Here is a 19,386-nt window from a genome sequence, read left to right as displayed (position 1 = left end):
CCTGATAGACGAGTTTATAACGCAAACAGCGCAGCGCACGTTCATTGGCAGTCGAACTTCTGTTTTCACAGGTAGTCCAAGAGACTGACTGTTAGGGGCCGCTGCTGATAAACCCCGCGGCAGTAGGCGATGACAAACTTTTGTTTGTCTTGCCATTTTATTATTGTGTTTGTAAAATTGTTCTATTTTTTTTTTTCCTCGATGACGTCAGTAAAGATTCCTGGGAGAAACTGTGTTACTGATGACCCTTTAGCGCCTCCGAGCTTTGCAAAACATGGACAATTTCTCATGTACTTAAATCGTAAAAGCTGTCTCATTAACAGGCGTCAGTCTATTGTTGTTTATAATTCCTTTGCACCTAAATGCCTGGCTGCTTCTTGCGGTGGACCACTGATCGGTATGTGGTTTCGTTTTTAGTCACGCGTTCATCGATATGGTTTCTCACGTATTTTCAAGAAACAGAAATTTTATATTAATTGTTTTAAGCGAACACGACGTAAAAAACATGTGGGACATTTGCTTAGTTTTGTTTTGTATTACGAAATCCCGAGACAGAGTTTATAAAGTACCGATTAATAAATTGGAATCATAGGTTTCCCCGCAAGTGATATCTTAATCGGATTTTTAAATGATGGGGTTCCAGTTGTACTCTTAAAGTGATTGGTTCCTTAATGTGAATTTCCCTTTTAGGATTAATAAATTATCTATCTATCTATCTATCTATCTATCTATCTATCTATCTATCTATCTATCTATCTATCTAATGACAACTGGGCGGTGTGGATGCTCATAAAACCATTTCTTTACAAAGAGCGGGTTAAATCTGCAAGGGATCTTTGCAAATTAGTTCCTAATTTGTGGACAAAATAAAAATATTTAAGGTCTAGTACAGCGTTTCTCAACATTTACGTATTTGCAACCCGAGTTTTCATAACAGTTTTAATCGCGCCCCCCTAACGTTTTTTTGAAAGGAGCCCTCTAATACCAATTTGTTCTTTTTTAATTAATGATATATTAAAGATGCATATTTTATTATACATACTTAACTTTTATCGACATTTATCTAACTCTATATTTATTTTTCTAGTATTAGAATGTAGTTTAAGTTCATTTGTTTTGGTTTAAATAGATGTATTTTTCATATTTTCGATTCTTGTTTTCTTTTTGCCCCACAGTTTGAGAATTACTGGTCTAGTAGGTAGAATACAAATGGATCAAGAAAATCTGAACTTGGCCTGTGAAGATTTTATGCAGCGAGAGTTCTTTGAAAGCAATAAACCCGTTGATATTTTACAAATCTGTTATAATGAATTCATTATCTTACCTGTTACAGATCTAAACAAATGAAGGTTCCTTCTGGAAACCAAAAATGGTTTCCCAAAGGCATCACTCCAAAGATTCACTTTATTTTTAACAGTGTACAATGAGTGATAATTTGGGAGCAGGGGTACATCTACCGAAGATGCAAGAGGGTGTGCTACATGGGGGGCCATACATCCTCACTGTCTTCTCAATTGCGACACATTAAAGTAAATTGTGCAGTCTTCATGACGGTAATCATTCATATCTTCAGGGAGGATGGCCATTATTTCCCTGCTAACCAAGGTGTCAAGGCCATCAAAAAATTCTTGTACTCATTTCAAACCATCTTGTTGCTCCCATGTTTTTGGTGTATTAAGTTTGGAGTCAGGGAGGGCAAAATCATTTATCTTGAAATTCTGTGGAGATATTTGTCAAAATGAATAAAGTTATATTGAATACTAGCTGAAGCCCACCGTAGCATACAGTAGTATAAGAATAGGAATGGAAAACGGTGAGAAAGGAGTTCAGTATAACAAAGGCTTAGGAAACCACCGTCACCGTATAACGAAAATAGCAAGGAGTGAAACCAATGGCAATGGCCGAGAGAGTACCTTCATGTAGCAGGCTATGGAAAACATAGACATACAGTATATAGATAGACGCCGCATTCACTGTGTTGCCTATTTGACACGATAAGTCAGCACGTCCGCCCTATTGCAAGTGGTAAAAGCGCCATTTAAATTAATACAGGTAGACGTGGAAACCGGGTTTTCTGATGAAAAAACAATAACGTTTTAATCAGTATTGTTTACATACAACAGATTTTGGCGAATCGTTTACATGCTATTATTTATATCCATTTATACACTAAATGCGTGCATATCCCATGGTCTTAGAGTTGGTAGGCGGGGCTCTCTGTCTTGCGTCCGCTCTCTGTCTTGCTTGCCCTTAGTTAGAGTTGGCGGGCGGGGCTCTGTGAGTTGGCGATCGTGGCTCTCTGTCTTGCGTGTGGTGTAAAGTCAACGTGGCTCAGAGGTGCATATGGACTTTTGCACACTGAGCGACTGAGGCTGTGTTAGGTGAGTTGTTGTGTGCCTCGAGAGCGACGCTGGACTCGGGAGGACGGTTACAGTTGGCATGCATGGCTCTGTCATGCGTATCCCATGACACATTAGGAGGGTTAGAGTTGGCAGGCGGGGCTCTGTTGAGCGTATCCCATGACACGGTAGGAGAGTTAGCTTTGGTGGGCGGGGCTCTGTCGAGCGTATCCCATGACGCGGTAGGAGAGTTAGCGTTGGCGGGCGGGGCTCTGTCGAGCGTATCCCATGATGCGGTAGGAGAGTTAGCGTTGGTGAGCGGGGCTCTGTCGAACGTATCCCATGGTCTTAGAGTTGATGGGCGGGGCTCTGTCTTACGTGCCCTCAGTGTCTTGCTTGCGCTCAGTGTCTTGCGTGCCCTTAGAGAATTATATATGTAGATAGTTATAAATAAATATACTGTACTTATAACTGCAAGCAATTTATGTATGATAAGTATGCTTAGATAAAAACTAAATCAACTTAATACTCTGCTAATAAGGAGAAGGAAGTGTGGCTGGTCTTTGGTTTGATGTAAAAAAGTATAAATGAAATACAACGTGGTGTCTGTCTTCATTTTCTAAATGTTTGTATAGCATTCATAACCAAATCTACAATTGAGTGAAATAACAACATGATGCCTACTTGAATTCAAGCTTCAGTGACCATTGTTTTTCAATGTAAATGATGCAGTATAATTTTAATATTTTAATTTGACTTGATAATCTTTTTAAATGTGCACTGAACAGGTTCATTAGTGACTGACACCAGCCATTGCACAACTGTATAGTTGCATACACTGTAGAAAATCTGTGATTTTACAGTAAATTATTGGCTACTATTTGAAATACTTTCACAGTATTGATCTGTATTATTACTGTATATTACAACAAAAATAGCGTAGTGTACAGTGACTTGACAGTAAACTGGGCCACAAAATTATTATGATATACTGTAGCAGTACACTGCTGTTAAATTACAGTAAGTCTTTGACTTTTTATACTTTATTTTCTTCAAGGGGAAATTAAGATTTTATAGAGGCTCCAAAAAATAAATATGATAAAAACAAAGAACAACCTCCCCCACACATAAAAAAAATTGTATTAACAGTAATGGTAGTTCAATTTAGTAATAATAATTATAAGTGCCTTTCCCATGCTCAAGGTGCTTAGTAGTCAGTAATTTAGTTATTTACTGTAAATTTACTAAAATGGCTTAAGTTAAAAAAGTCCATAAAAAACATAAATGATTAGCAAGAGATCAGAGATACAGACCACCATTAATATCTATTTGCACAATTTTAACGTTTAGTAGAATGTATATTTTCTAGTGGAAAAGGAAAAGTTACTTTTATGATGTAGGATGTGCTACACTCTTAATAAGAGTGCCTACTGGGCAGACGGTGTGGTGTGGTGGTTATGGCTTTAGACCTCAAACCTTAAGGGTGTGGGTTCATATCCTGCTAGTGACATTGTGTGACCCTGAGCAAGTCACTTGACCGTCTCAAAAGAAATACAACCATAAATGTTGTAAGTCACTTTGGATGAGGGCATGAGCCAAATAAGTAAATGGTTATTTAATGGCACTTTATGGTTCTTTACTTGATTGTGTGGCTCCTCTTGACAAAACACCATTTCATTCTGGGAAGGTATGGATTTGGTTCTTTGTGCTTTGAACAACTTCCTAATATGTAGAAGAAACCTGAAATCTTTATTGTATGGATGTGTCCCTTTAAAGTCATTGGTATTTCACAGATCTGTTACCATCTAAATAGATAGATAGATCTATTCATAGCTATGTACTGCATAAAGTCTATTATGGATCAAAATAAATAAAAGTTCTTTCTGAAAACCTCACGTGGATGAGTCCTTAGGTTCACCCATGGTATCAATCTGTAGAACCAGTCTGGCACCTTTATTTTTAAGAGTGTACAGACTCACCACTTTATTGAAAAACAAACTCCATAAATCAGCTTCCATAACCACAAAAACAAACAAAACAAAACAAAAAAACAATGAAAAAATGAGTTTGCAAGCCATCTTGAAGTTTTTGTTTCTCATAGGGGTGTAGGAGTCATTGGGAACCTTTTACAGATGCACCAAAGGGGGCGTTCCTTATGCAAATATACAAACTTTATGCAAATTTAGTGTTTTGTGCCATTGTGATTTTTAGCAGCAATACAACAATTATTAATAAAAAATAATCCTAAAAACATCCATCCATCCATTATCCAACCCGCTACATCCTAACTGCAGGGTCACGGGGGGTCTGCTGGAGCCAATCCCAGCCAACACAGGGCGCCAGGCAGGAAACAAACCCCGGGCAGGGCGCACGCACACACACACACACCAGGCACACACTAGGGACAATTTAGAATCACCAATGCACCTAACCAGCATGTCTTTGGACTGTGGGAGGAAACCGGAGTATGCAGACACGGGGAGAACATGCAAAATGCACGCAGGGAGGACCCGGGAAGTGAACTGCGAGGCAGCAGCGCTACCCACTGTGCCACTCGTCCTGAACATTGAAACAGTTAAGTAATACTGACAGGTAAAACACATTAAATGTAAGCGTATGTGTATTTATCTATTTAATTAAACTGTATTAACCATTTCTTATATTACAGTTTTTTGACAGTCAAATTACACAGTTAATGTAATGTATTTCTACAAGATTTTACTTCACGGTGTATTTACCTATTTCTCCTAAATTGTACATCAAGTTGAGTTTTGAAGGTCTCTGCAGGTCCAGTCACTAATTCCGTGTGTCTCTGGGTCTTTGTGTGAATGAAAACTGTCTAATATTTCTATGATATGAAGGAAGTCTCCATCGGTGTCCCCTAGCCAGGAGTTCACTTAGATTAAAGTTTATTAATCCCGTGGGCATATTCCACAGATATAAGTGAAACAGTATGGAAATTCACAAACTGAAAAGGTCCCACAATGCAGTGCAGACTAGTTTAAGTAAACTTTTACAGTAATGTGCGGTTTTATGACAGAAAATGGTTTGCCTGCTCTTATTGCACAGTATGTTTTTCAATTCAGCATTTAATTGTGGAAGATTAGTTAATTCCTGTTAAATGTTGTCTTTTTTTTTAAACAGTAGGCTACCTAGAGGAAGACACTAAAGAAAACCTAAATAACCCTGTGTTATGCAGCTACAGTCCTTTTAATATCAGGAATTACTTAGCATTTCACAGATCTGTTGCTGTCCGTTCATGTTTTTAATTGAGCCTGTTATAGATAGCTAGATGGATGGATATTCACTATATGATAGATGGATAGAAATTTGTCCCCAGGGGAAAATTTGGCTCTAAATAAATGAACGTTCTTTCTTTTAACCTTAATGCGGATACAGTAATCCCTCGCTATATTGCGCTTCGACTTTCACGGCTTCACTCTATCGCGGATTTTAAATGTAAGCACATCTAAATATATATCACAGATTTTTCGCTGGTTCGGATTTCTGCGGACAATGGGTCTTTTAATTTATGCTACATGCTTCCTCAGTTTGTTTGCCCTGTTGATTTCATACAAGGGACGCTATTGGCTGATGGCTTAGAAGCTACCCAATCAGAGCACGTATTACATATTAACTAAAACTCCTCAATGCTATAGGCAAACAGATTCTGTGCAAACAGCACCTCTGCTCACAGCCCCTCCGTCAGGCATATGGAGGAATATTTCGGACAAAATGAAATAAATAAATAAATGCGTAAATAAATAAAAGTACTGTGAAATGTGAGCATAAATAAATAAATGTGTCATGAAATGAGAGCCTTAATAAATAAATATGTCATGAAATGAGAGCATAAATAAATAAATGTGTCACGAAATATGTTTTTCGTTGCTTATTTATTTATTTCATTTTGTCCGTAACATTCCTGCAAACCGTCATGAAGTACGGCATGAAATAAAACTGTCACTTTCACTCGTCAAAGTTGAGAGGGTGGGCTCTAACACGCCCACTGGTTACTGATTGGTGAATCGATAGCACAAGAGTTAATTAGAAAAATGCTTATTACTGCCGATGAAATGGATTCTGCCGAAGATATTACGTATTTTAGAGAGAGAATTGAAGATTTACAATGAAAGAAATTACAATGTTGGCGGCCCTTTTAGACTCCGATATAGATGAAACTGTTTTTGAAATTATCGAAGAACAGGTGGAACGAATTCTACTACACTCCAGTTCAGGTGATGCAGTACCCTGCTCTGGACGTCCATCCTTTGACATTCCAGCTGAGTCAATAGAACACCTTGAAGAAACATTGTAATTTCTTCCGATAAATCTTCAATTCCCTCTCTGAAATACGTAATATCTTCGGCAGAATCCATTTCATCGGCAGTAGTAAGCATTTTTCTAATTAATTCTTGTGCTATCGATTCACCAATCAGTAACTAGAGGGCGTGTTAGAGCCCACCCTCTCAACTTTGACGAGTGAAAGTGACAGTTTTATTTCATGCCGTATTTCATGACGGTTTGCAGGAATGTTACGGACAAAATGAAATAAATAAATAAGCAACGAAAAACATATTTCGAGACACATTTATTTATTTATGCTCTCATTTCATGACATATTTATTTATTAAGGCTCTCATTTCATGACACATTTATTTATTTATGCTCACATTTCACAGTACTTTTATTTATTTACGCATTTATTTATTTATTTCATTTTGTCCGAAATATTCCTCCATACAGGCGCAGAGAATGTCAGAGAGGGTGAGAGAGAGGCAGAGACAAGCAAACAATCAAGCTCCGCGCGGGATGGATATTAGTGGATACGGACGCACCTCTAAGAAATGCCGCTTTATCGCGGTTCTTCCAAAAGCACACTTATTGATTTTTTGATGGTTTGCTTTAATCTCGATCTCTCTCTCTGACGTTCTCTGCGCCTGACGGAGGAGATGTGAGCAGAGGGGCTGTTTGCACAAAGGCTGCTTGCTTAGAAGATACTGACGCTCCTCTAAAAAATGCCGCGGCAAACTTAAAAGCACAAGTATTGATTTTTTGATTGTTTGCTTTTCTTTGCGAGCTCTCTCTCTCTCTCTCTCTGAAATTCTCTGCTCCTGAAGAGAAGAAGATCTATTTGCATTCTTTTAATTGTGAGAAAGAACTGTCATCTCTGTCTTGTCATGGAGCACAGTTTAAACTTTTGACTAAAAGGATGTTATTTCATGTCTAGAGGGCTCTAATAATGTTAACAGTGTGGGAGAGTTTATAAGGGCTTAAAATATATAAAAATAACTACACAAACATATGGTTTCTACTTCGCGGATTTTCATCTATCGCGGGGGGTTCTGGAACGCAACCCCGCGATCGAGGAGGGATTACTGTAGTTCATTTGAGGACCAAAAATGGTTCCCCATAGCACCGCTTTGAACAACCACTTTGGCACCTTCATTTTTAAGACCCAAGTTCAGCCTTGGGAATACGAGATCGGCACGAAAACTTTCTTTAGTTTTTTTATATTAATGAGTTATGCATCGTTATGCGCTACCCTGTAACACACACATTCAGAGTTCTTAATATTATTAATATTTTTTTCTTCTCGAAAATAAAAATAAAACAACACTCCAGTACAGAAGAAAACTGAAGGGAACTTTATTTCATTTATTGTATTCTACTGCAGGAGACATGGTGGCGCAGTGGATAGCGCAGCTGCCTCGCAGTTAGGAGACCCAGGGTTCGTTTTGTGGAGTTTGCATGTTCTCCCCGTGTCTGCGTGGGTTTCCTCCGGGTGCTCCGGTTTCCTCCCACAGTCCAAAGAAATGCAGGTTAGGTGGATTGGCGATTCTAAATTTTCCCTAGTGTGTGCTTGGTGTGTGTGTGTGTGTGCCCTGCGGTGGGCTGGCACCCTGCCCAGGGTTTGTTTCCTTCCTTGCGCCCTGTGTTGTCTGGGATTGGCTCCAGCAGACCCCCATGACCCTGTAGTTAGGATATAGCGGGTTGGATAATGGATGGATGGATATTCTACTGCTGGGCAAACAGCACAGAGATTGTTGTGAAGTGAAGGTCTCCGCACTGCAGTTGCTAACAGAACACACGCTGAGATCATCAATAACAAAGCCTCATTATTTAAAGATTTGCCATTATGGCCACGTTAACACATATCGACCGAGATCGCAAAACTCAGGCGAGGAACTTACTTGACCTTCGGAGTTTACGTTTCACGGCTCATTGTTTGACACAGAGATATAAATGTTGCGACACTTGCCGGTTTCAGATTAAATAAGAAACCTGTTTAAGCCGCGCCCTATAATCTGCTTTTGCTGCACTGATGGGAAATATTCGTGTCCATCCACGTTATCTTTATTTGTGACTCCTATACCTAAAAATCTGACAAGGGAAAGCTGACAAAGAAAGCAGTGTAAGAATCCTTTCCTTTAACTGAGTCAACGGATATCGCCACATTTTTCTTGGATGGACATTTTGCAAACTTTTTTTTTCTTCATATTGAACAGATTTAGTCCAGTGTTTGTGTAAACTGAGTCTTGAAAAACTTACTTGATTTCTTTTGCACACTCATTAAAAATAACTGTTCTAAAATTGCATTTTACTGGGCTGTGTAGTTCAATGTAGAACAATCGCATGATCGAGAACCATTTCAATCTGGAAAGGGTTCTTTACAGATGAAACTTTTTTTGTCTCTTTAAGAGGGTTCCCAATATGTGGACAATACAGAAACCTTTAATACATAGTACACTGCTTATGGTTAATGGTAGGTAGGTTAAGAAATCAGATGATGATTAGTGAGCAGCAGAGCAGAGCAACCTGGTTTCATGCTAGGAAAGAGCACCACAGATGTGATGTTTGCTCTGAGGTGTTGACGGAGAAGTATAGAGAAGACCAGAAGGAGTTGCATTGTGTCTTTGAGGACCTGGAGAAAGTATATGTCAGAGTGCCTCGAGAGGAGCTGTGGTATTGTATGAGAAAGTCAGGAGTGGCAGCAAAGTATTTAAGAGTGGTACAGAATATGTACGAGGGAAGTGTGACAGCGGTGAGGTCTGCGGTAGGAGTGACATGCATTCAACATGTAGATGGTATTACATCAGGGAACGGCTCGGACCCCTTTCTTATTTGCAATGGTGATGGACAGGTTGACAGATGAGATTAGACAGCAGTCCCCTTGAGCAAGAGTAAGGGAGCAGGTCGAGGAAACCCTGGAGAGGTGAAGGTTTGCTCTAGAGAGGAGAGGAATGGAGGTCAGTAAGAACAAGACAGAATACATGTGTGTAAATGAGAGGGAGGTCAGTGGAATGGTGAGGATACAAGGAGTAGAGTTGGCAAAGGTGGATGAGTTTAAATACTTGAGATCAACAGTACAGAGTAATGGGAACTGTGGAAGAGGAGAGAAAAAGAGAGTGCAGGCAGGGTGTGTGTGTGAACATCACTTTACCGGTGCTCCCTTCTCTACAGCGCATTCCCATAAAGCCTGCTTCTCAGATTGTTTTATTTTTGAAGTGTCTTTTTCCCCTCCATTCTGATTTTATACTTCCCTTACGCTTCCACTTTCATTGCTGCACTAAAGTCAAACCAACCAATTCAGATTGCTCTCAATGTTTTATTATATACTAAAGCAGATATTGTTGTTTTTGGATTGCTATTGGTCTATATTTGTATACTGTCATCTTAAAGTGGCATCCATTCCATGTATTCTGTAGGTGGTACCGCAAGAAACAGGACCACCCTGACATCACCACTCCTGAGACTTCTCTTGTCTATTTAAGCCAGGAAAATATGGAGCTCAGGAGCAGTGCATTGGGTTTGGACGAGTTTTTTGTGAGTATTTGCTTATGTCATTTGGATATCCGGTTATGTCATTTCTTCTGCCCTGTTCTTGTATTAAGTTTTCAGGAATCGTGTACATTGACTTGTTCACCTTAAGCACATTCATGACTTCTAGTTTTGGGGGTTTATCAGATTTGCCACCCGCACTTGCTGATCTCATCACTGGACCATGTCAGTTTACACAACAGTTAAATCACTGGGCATGTTGTATTTGGTGATTGCATGTCAACTTTCTAGCACAATCTTAATTAACCTTTTTTTGTGGCAGCCAATAGCAGGCTGCCCAATGGAGCTGGTGCTGTATGAAGAGTGAACAGTTATGGCAAATGGTGCCAGAATCTCTGCCATTTTCTTTTTCTGGCAATCAGGCTCCCCTTCTGTTTTGTGAGATCCTAAACATCTGTGTTGCTTGTTCCTCGTCCCTGCTCTTTATGCATTGTACTTCTGGATGAGCATTCACTGGCTGTTCACTAAAACGACTAAACACAAACTGAGACCTGATTCAATGTAAATGTGTCTTTGAGCTTGTCACACTAGATAGATAGATAGATAGATAGATAGATAGATAGATAGATAGATAGATAGATAGATAGATAGATAGATAGATAGATAGATATGAAAGGCAATATATAATAGATAGATAGATAGATAGATAGATAGATAGATAGATAGATAGATAGATAGATAGATAGCACTAGATAGATAGATAGATAGATAGATAGATAGATAGATAGATAGATAGATAGATAGATAGATAGATAGATAGATAGATAGATACTTTATTAATCCCAAGGGGAAATTCACATAATTCAGCAGCAGCATACTGATACAAAAAAACAATATCAAAGAGTAATAACAATGCAGGTATAACAGACAATAACTTTGTATAATGTTAACATTTACCCTCCCAGGTGGAATTGAAGAGTCGCATAGTGTGGCGGAGGAACGATCTCCTCAGTCTGTCAGTGGAGCAGGACGGTGACAGCAGTCTGTCGCTGAAGCTGCTCCTCTGTCTGGAGATGATCCTGTTCAGTGGATGCAGTGGATTCTCCATGACTGACAGGAGCCTGCTCAGCGCCCGTAGCTCTGCCACGGATGTCAAATTGCCCAGCTCCGTGCCTACAATAGAGCCTGCCTTCCTCACCAGTTTGCCCAGACGTGAGGCGTCCTTCTTCTTTATGCTGCCTCCCCAACACACCACCGCGTAGAAGAGGGCGCTCGCCACAACTGTCTGCTAAAACATCTGCAGCATCTTATTGCAGATGTTGAAGGACACCAGCCTTCTAAGGAAGTACAGTCGGCTCTGTCCTTTCTTACACAGAGCATCAGTATTGGCTACTACATGACTCTCTTCATGGGAACATGGTGTCAACTGCCGCCGACTATCCATCCATCCATTATCCAACCCACTATATCCTAACTAGAGGGTCACGGTGGTCTGCTGGAGCCAATCCCAGCCAACACAATGTGCAAGGCAGGAAACAAACTCCATCCCACAATATTGGAAGAAATGCCAGTTGATTGCAATTCATAGTCACACATACACACACACTGAGCCACATTGGACTTGATTAATTAATTTGAAAAGCACGCCATTGTAATGTAGGAGGAATCCCTAGTAGCCAGGAACCCCTAAACACAGAGTGACATGAGAAGAACATGCAAACTACACACAGAGGCTCTTAAAGTCTCCAGAACTGTGGGGCAACAGCATTAACCACTAAGCCACTGTTGTCATCTTTGTTATGGACATGAAGAAATACACTTTTATCTTTCACATTTATGTTTATTAGCAACATTTGCTTAGAAATGGACATTGTGAAAGATCAAAACAGTAAATTAAAAAACTCATAGAAACAAATGTCCAAAGGCTGCGTGTTACACCTTGTTTCAATTAATATACTACATATTTACAATTTACATGCTATGAAAAAAACAATTTCATTATGTACATATTTAAATTTATTCAATAAATTACTCTAAATATAATAAAATCTGTTTCTTTGTTATTAACACATACAGGAGGCTTGGTGTACATTGCTCAAGTTTTCATTAAATATATGTACACAGTACAACTCATACTAATTAGTGTGAAAAATGATATTCAACACATTAATTTTTTTCCTCTTGGTCATTCCAGTATAACTGACTTCAAACCAGACGACTGCAAATATATACATTAAGTAATTCATTCATTAGTCCAATATCGAATTTTCTGGTAAACATTATCCCTAAAAAGCTCTTCCTGTGCAAAGTAAATGGAAACCTTACAGAAATATTGTGCAGGCACAGAGGGAGACAGTTGTAGGTTAGGGTTAACTCTAACCGTAATTTGAACTCGGCTACAAAAACAGAAGAGTTAAGACCAAACTTCACAACATTTGTTATGTCTGTGCAGATAAAATGATCCAGAGTAGGCAAAATGGGTTAGTAACTAAAACTTAGAGCTGCTAACAAGCCACATCAATCCCACTATTAACACCATTTGTACTTGGGCCTGCCTGCCTGTGCACGTTCCATACATTTTGATAATGTTCACTAAATGGGCACAAAATTAAATTAGGAATTATTCATAACATCAAATTAATTATGAAAAGCATAGATGGAACAAATGCTCAACATGTCTTACTCGAGATTCCCAGGGCCAGTTTGGGCCTTTAAATCCTTCTTAGCACTTGGTTACCACATACAAGAAAGTTTATGAGCCTTGGTTAGTCTTTCTGATACTGTTTGTTGTGTCATCATCTCAATTTTTTTTCCTCTAATTATCACAGCGGCTTTACACCGTAGCACTGAGGTAGCAGAAAGAATAAAAAAGGTCCACAATATTCTGTCAGCTTATTGAAGCAACTATAACAGAAAGCTATTAATATGTTACCATAAAATAAAATACCTTGATTGGATTGTTTACTGGGACTATAGGACCCCAAGAATGGGTCTTTGTAGAAAATATTTTTTGGAAATATTAATAGCAATACTACTAATACAAAATCCATCCATCCATTATCCAACCTGCTATATCCTAACTCCAGGGTCACAGAGGTCTGCTGGAGCCAATCCAAGCCAACACAGGGCGCAAGGTAGGAAACAAACCCCGGGCAGGGCACCAGCCAACCGCAGGGCATAATACAAAATGATTTTTTAATTTATTTACCAGATTCATTTACCCAGGATGTTCTACAAAAATGTAAAGAATATGAAAATTTAGAGAGCTTGGCAAAACGGCACCACTAGTAGTCAACCTTTAGTAAAGTACAGAATTGACATCCTAAAGTGAGCATCAGGACTAGATTGACTGTTTTGCTCTAAAGGTATGTGACCTGTAAAATAAAAGACTTTGTGATATTTCAGGAGAAAATAAAAAAGGACAACTTAAGCTGTTAACATCAAAGTCAAGTCAGTTTCGAATGAGGCAACATTGGCAGCAAAGAACCTCCCCAAAAATGGAGGAAAACCTTATTCACCGGTCTCTTTTCAAGCACAGTGCTCTCTTTAGGGCTCACCACGACAAAGTAAAATATTTGCACCTATAATCAGTGGTCTGGCAGGCATGAAAAATAGAAAAAGAGATCATGATGGCTAGGAATTGAAAAGATTAGGGCTGTCATACCCAAGACTGCCAGTAGTGGGAAGCAGAGCAGTTAACAGCCATAACTGGGATTGTGTCGTATTGTGGTGAGGCATGTATTTTTCCATCCATCCATTATCCAAACCACTATATCCTAACTACAGGGTCACGGGGGTCTGCTGGAGCCAATCCCAGCCAACACAGGGTGCAAGGCACGAAACAAACCCTGGGCAGGGTGCCAGCCCACCGCAGGACACACACACACACCAAGCACACACTAGGGACAATTTAGGATCGCCAATGCACTTAACCTGCATGTCTTTGGACTGTGGGAGGAAGCCCACGTAGACACGGGGAGAACATGCAAACTCCACGCAGGGAGGACCCGGGAAGCGAACCCGCTTCGAGGCAGCAGCGCTACCCCTGCCCCACCGTGCTGCCCCATGTATTTTTCATTATACATATAAATATAGAGTGCTGTAGAATGCTCAGGTGGAGCCAGGCCATCTTTTGGCCTTGGAACTGCTATAGATTTATTTTTTCCAGTATTGACACCAGCTGGAAATGGTCAACAGCTACTGTATAACCACTCAACAGAATGAATGTCTCAAAACGCAGCAAAAAGGTCTTAATTTCAATCTGTTGTCCTTTTCCTAACTGTGTAAGAGATAATTTTTTAAGAAGCAGGACCTAAGCATTGGCTGACTCTGAAATTTTTAAGTAATTCATTCATTAGTCCAATATCGAATTTTCTGGTAAACATTATCCCTAAAAATCTCTTCCTGTGCAAAGTAAATGGAAACCTTACAGAAATATTGTGCAGGCACAGAGGGAGACAGTTGTAGGTTAGGGTTAGGGTTAACTCTAACCGTAATTTGAACTCGTCTACAAAAACAGAAGAGTTAAGACCAAACTTCACAACATTTGTTATGTCTGTGCAGATAAAATGATCCAGAGTAGGCAAAACTGTGTAAGAGATAATTTGTTAAGAAGCAGGACCTAAGCATTGACGCTTCCATCTTAAATACCATTAGCAAAATAATGTCAATGCCAGCGAAGCATGCATATTGTACATTGTTATTCACTTCCACTAGGAATCCTTTCATTTCCAACCCTTTTGTAACTTTCATTTTCAATTCACTATTTGGAAAACCTGTTGAGCTAAATATCAGAATGAAAAAGTCTTAAATGTTTATTTTTATGTCTTTTTTTTTACATTTACTTGGCTGTGAAGGCAAGGATGTCAACAAAATTTAGTTGTATAATGATGATAAAACTCTCTAAATGTAGATAAACCTTGTTGGTACTATAGCACCCCAAAAATCACTTGGTGACATAATTGTCAGATGCATGAAGAATTGAAAGTGTTGAGTAAGGGTCAAATTGTTGGTCGTTAAGAGGGTAAGATGCACATGTTCAATTTATGGCAAAAAAATAGTTGCACTCCAAAGCAGTGGTGCACCTTAGGTGTCCATCAGGTGATGCATGAAGAAGATATGCATCCCAGAGCAATGGAGAAATTTATCGATTCAGAATGAGGTTTCATGTGGGTCTCTTTAGTATACTTCGTGAAACCCATGTGTTGGGCAATAGGAGATGGGGTGGAATGTCTTGTGGAAAATCCAAACAACCATTTCTCAGTGGCTTAAGGACTTCATGTTGGGTGGGGAGTGGATGTATGTGCAACCCTAGAATATCCTGCATGAGCTCTATTACAGATAGACCAAAGTGTACTGGTATCTCCTTGGCCTTAGTAGGTATCATGTATGTGTGGTCAAGCATTGTATTAGCACCAAACCAGCCTGCCCTGAAAGTTCTAAAGATTTGCAACAGAATCTCGATCATCAAATGATTGAATTACACCTGCAACAGTATAGGTGATCCCCGCTAAGACAGATGTGTAGATTGCATTGTCTGTGTCAGCGCCATGTACAAACCAACAAACCAAGCCCAATAATTGAGTCCCTATGAATTGTTCATATTAGTGCTATGTATACTTTTAGACATTCTTGGTTTTTTGTAGCAGCATAACAAAGGATCTAAGGCCACCATGTTTAATAATCAAAGTGCATCTCTCCATATACTGTATGCTCATTTGCTTTTCCAGTCCCTGCACATGTCCCATGTTGTTGACCAATGGTTTCTGAGCAGAAATGTTCTCCTTTTTTGGCTCCACTGGGCGCAAAATAATCAGAAGTCTAGCACAGTTTAGTATAGACACCTTTATGTCCGTCCATTGTATATATGTAGCAGCTATGCTGCATACCTTCTGGAAAGATGGTCTTTTGTGCAAACAGTCTGCTTTAGCAGTCCTTAATGTACTGCTTATGAACCATTTCGAAATGAATTTGCTCATTCACCATCCAGTCTGCCATTGCTATGATTCTGGATGACACAATGATTTCCCTTCATTCTTTTCATTTTTCTAGTCCACTTCCTGTGTGACCATCACTGTTGATCAGGTTTCCGTCACCGGTGGGGTACTACCACTTGTTCAGGGTTATCCCTGAACCAACCGAGTTTGATTGGTGCATACATATGTCACTGACAATTATGTTTAAGACTGAGAAGCCATTGCGCCTTGCACCCAGCGCTGATAGAGGTAGGCTGTAGCTCACCATGCTTGACACTACTGCTTTGATCACTACAGTGGTAGAAATACGTAGCAAGTACATCACACACAGTACTCAGTGCACTTAGATCCACAGGATGTGGGAGAAAATGTGTGGACCGTCGCTGAGGTCAGAGTGATGGGTAGCTGCAGCATCATTTACTGTTTGTAGGACAAGCGCAACCTTGAATATTCAATTCTTGATCACAAAGAAGTGCTGAATGCTGCCCGTAGAGGGAGTGGTTGCTGTCTTACCACGAATGCAGCGTCATTTCTTTCAGTGCAGGCTTCCATCTTCCATCGCATCACCTCGAATGAGGTGACTGTTCAGAGCGCATTGTGTTAAACTGCAGCATCCAAGCCAGAAGCTTGAACTGGTGGGATGTTTCCTGAGCATTTGTTAAATGCAGAGAAAGACGTTCCAAGGTACTTAATGCAACAATTATAATGGTGCCCTGTAGAAGTCAGCGAATGATGCCAGCAAACGTGTTAATGGCCAGAGAGAGTCCTTTGGGCATGTACTGTGTCAGGCCTACATTCTGCTCTTCCCCAAAGCTGAATTTTGTATCTCTCATTTTCTGCAAGCAGAATCCTGGATCCAGACAAGGTGACACTTCAATGCTAGAAAATAAATAAATAATAAATAAATAAATAAATAAAGGTAGGATTTACATTTACATTTGACTACTTACCAGATGCTTTTTATCCAAAACAACTTACAAAAGGGAGAATGTTTGGGATCAAGTGTGACAGGACAAGGTGACAAAATTGAACATCACAAGTGAAAGAGCTCAGAACAATATACAAGGCTGTTACAATTCCTAACAACTAATATGAAGTAAACAGAAATTCACCGAGCAAGTGAGGCTTATTAAACACACTAGCCGTACCCCGTGGCTGTGCCCACATTGTAATGAAACAGGACAAACTTTATAAAAATCAACAGACGTTGGCACTATATCTGATCGTGTTCAGCTCTTACGGGAGAGCATTCCCAGCGTGGGGAGGAAAGCACATGGCTGGGATATCTCTGGCAATCAGCAGCTACTCTCTAAAACACATGGAGCTCTGATCTCTCTCTCAAAAACGTCAAATGTTACTCCTTAACAATCTGTAGATGATAATGTCTGTTGAACAAACAGGTATTGCTAGCTAAGCAGAGGCAAGGTGCACTCCAACACGTGGCGAGACGTAGACCAACTGAAACAGAGGCTGGCGAGTGAATGAGGAAGGCCCCGTCCCCTTGCTGTCGGCCCACAGCCACTCTCTTGGATTTGCATAAATACATCGGTAGCGCAACCAAACTATGGTACTTAGCGCGATGAGAAAAGTCGCAAAATCAACCGGAAAGTTCAAGCAAATTATAGAAAACAAAGAGGATCTAAATCTGTTAAGTAATTCTCTCGTGAAAAGCGCACAGACAGACAGCGCTTGGACTATGAAATTTTTAAAACCGTTTCTTAGCGCGCACCTACGGGCCAAGGGTAACCTACATTCCAAATTTCAAGTCCCAAGTCCTCCTGGTTTGGGAGATTTCATGATGAGAGTCAGTGGTATTTGGACTTCTTTAATCTACTGTACATATATAAAAGCCAAGTTCCAAATAAAGGTGTGCAGCTCACATGAAAAGAGTCTGGTCTGAGATTGGATATCATGCAGAGGTGACATCCCCACACGCCCTTCATCAGCAGACCTGAGTGGCTAAGAAGAAACGCAGGACGTCACAAGTGTCTCCATATATATATAGAAGCTGACCCACTGACTACTCTGTAAGCAAACATAAAGGGTTTGAACTTAATGGGTGATGATCAGAAGAGAGGAGTGACATATGCCCAACTCGGCTGGTTGAACACCAGGAGTGATGAGGATCACTGTGATAGGTGTAGCTATGAAAGCAAAGCAGCACTGATGCTCATTTTCATTTGTATTACAGATTTAGAACTGTGACGGACAGCCGGGTCCCATGCCCGGCCGGGACGCCTCTGCTGCATACGTCCCGGGGGAGCCACCATGGACAGTGCAATGCCTTCCCCCGGGGAGCCTGGGGGCAGCCTCCCTGGCCGTGGGTCCTTCCTCAGTCTCCCCCGTGGCTCCATGGGACATGGAGTCCACCACAGCCCGGTTGGGAGATGGGGTGGCCGCTAGGGGGTGCTGCGGAGAGCCAGCCGCCACATTGGACGACTTACCAGCCCCACCCGGAGGTGCAATTAAGACCAGCTGGTCAGGCACCTGGAGCACTTCCGGGTGGGCCAAGCCCCCTTCATTCTTGGCCAGAATCGGGAGGTAGAGGACGAGGTTGCCTGGGAGGAGTGGTGGTGCCAGAAAGGGTTGGTTATAGTTTGTGTTTTGTGCTTTGGGACTGTGTATTGCCTGTGGGTCATGGGGTAGATGTGCGCCCACGGGTGAAGAAAAAGAATAAAGCCTGTGTGTCTTGTACACGTGCCTCTGCGTGGTCTGTGCCGGGTTGGGCGCTATATAGCGCCTTTTACAGAATACAGTTTCATATCCCACTGCCGACCAGCTCCCAAATTCTGAACATGCTGACATTTATAAATGTAACCTGCATTTAACCTTCAAGATTAAAGTGCTTTATCAATACCAAATTAGAACTTGACCATTCAAGAAGTGATGCTGCTAGAAACAGAGATGTATTAAAGCAATGTGGGACAAGATCTACTAGGAAAGGAGCTATAAAATACACTTTGAGCCATTCAGTCTCTGACTGCCAGTCCATAAACTTTAAGCAAAGGAGTTTGCAATAAGCCAATGACAACAGTGCATTATTAGAACAACTCTGATGAGAACATGCCTGCCAATCCATGCTTTCAACTCATTTCTCCAAAGATTTTAAGAACTCTGAAGTCCTGCCCTCCAACACCTGTCTGTGATTCTTTGTCTGAAGAAAAACTTCTTAACATTTTGTATGAAATTTGCCCTTAGCAAGTTTCCAACCATTTCCCGTTGTTCTTGCTAAATAATTTATTTTAAAATAAGCAGCTGGGATCCACTGGAATGGTTCCTTTCACAATTTT

At 40.4% G+C, this 19,386-nt stretch overlaps 1 protein-coding gene and 1 long non-coding RNA gene across 4 annotated transcripts in view; one reads left to right on the top strand and one right to left on the bottom strand.

The window, feature by feature from the left end:
• Positions 1–65: 65 nt before the first annotated feature.
• LOC120517757 lies at positions 66–18,311 on the top strand. Its single transcript, XR_005631099.1, has 3 exons — positions 66–397; positions 10,049–10,166; positions 18,288–18,311. It is a non-coding gene; the product is annotated as an uncharacterized LOC120517757 (long non-coding RNA).
• LOC120517756 (phosphoinositide 3-kinase regulatory subunit 6) overlaps positions 14,141–19,386 on the bottom strand; it is a 147,728-nt gene continuing 142,482 nt past the window's right edge. For all 3 annotated transcript variants that reach the window (XM_039740221.1, XM_039740223.1, XM_039740222.1), the window contains exon 20: positions 14,141–16,975. In XM_039740221.1, the coding sequence (XP_039596155.1) occupies positions 16,819–16,975 (157 nt within the window). In that variant the 3' untranslated portion in view covers positions 14,141–16,818. The remainder of the gene's footprint in view (positions 16,976–19,386) is intronic.

Source organism: Polypterus senegalus, chromosome 17 (assembly GCF_016835505.1).
Source record: "Polypterus senegalus isolate Bchr_013 chromosome 17, ASM1683550v1, whole genome shotgun sequence".
NCBI classification, from domain to species: Eukaryota; Metazoa; Chordata; class Cladistia; order Polypteriformes; family Polypteridae; genus Polypterus; species Polypterus senegalus.
This window is presented reverse-complemented; position numbering and strand designations above follow the sequence as displayed.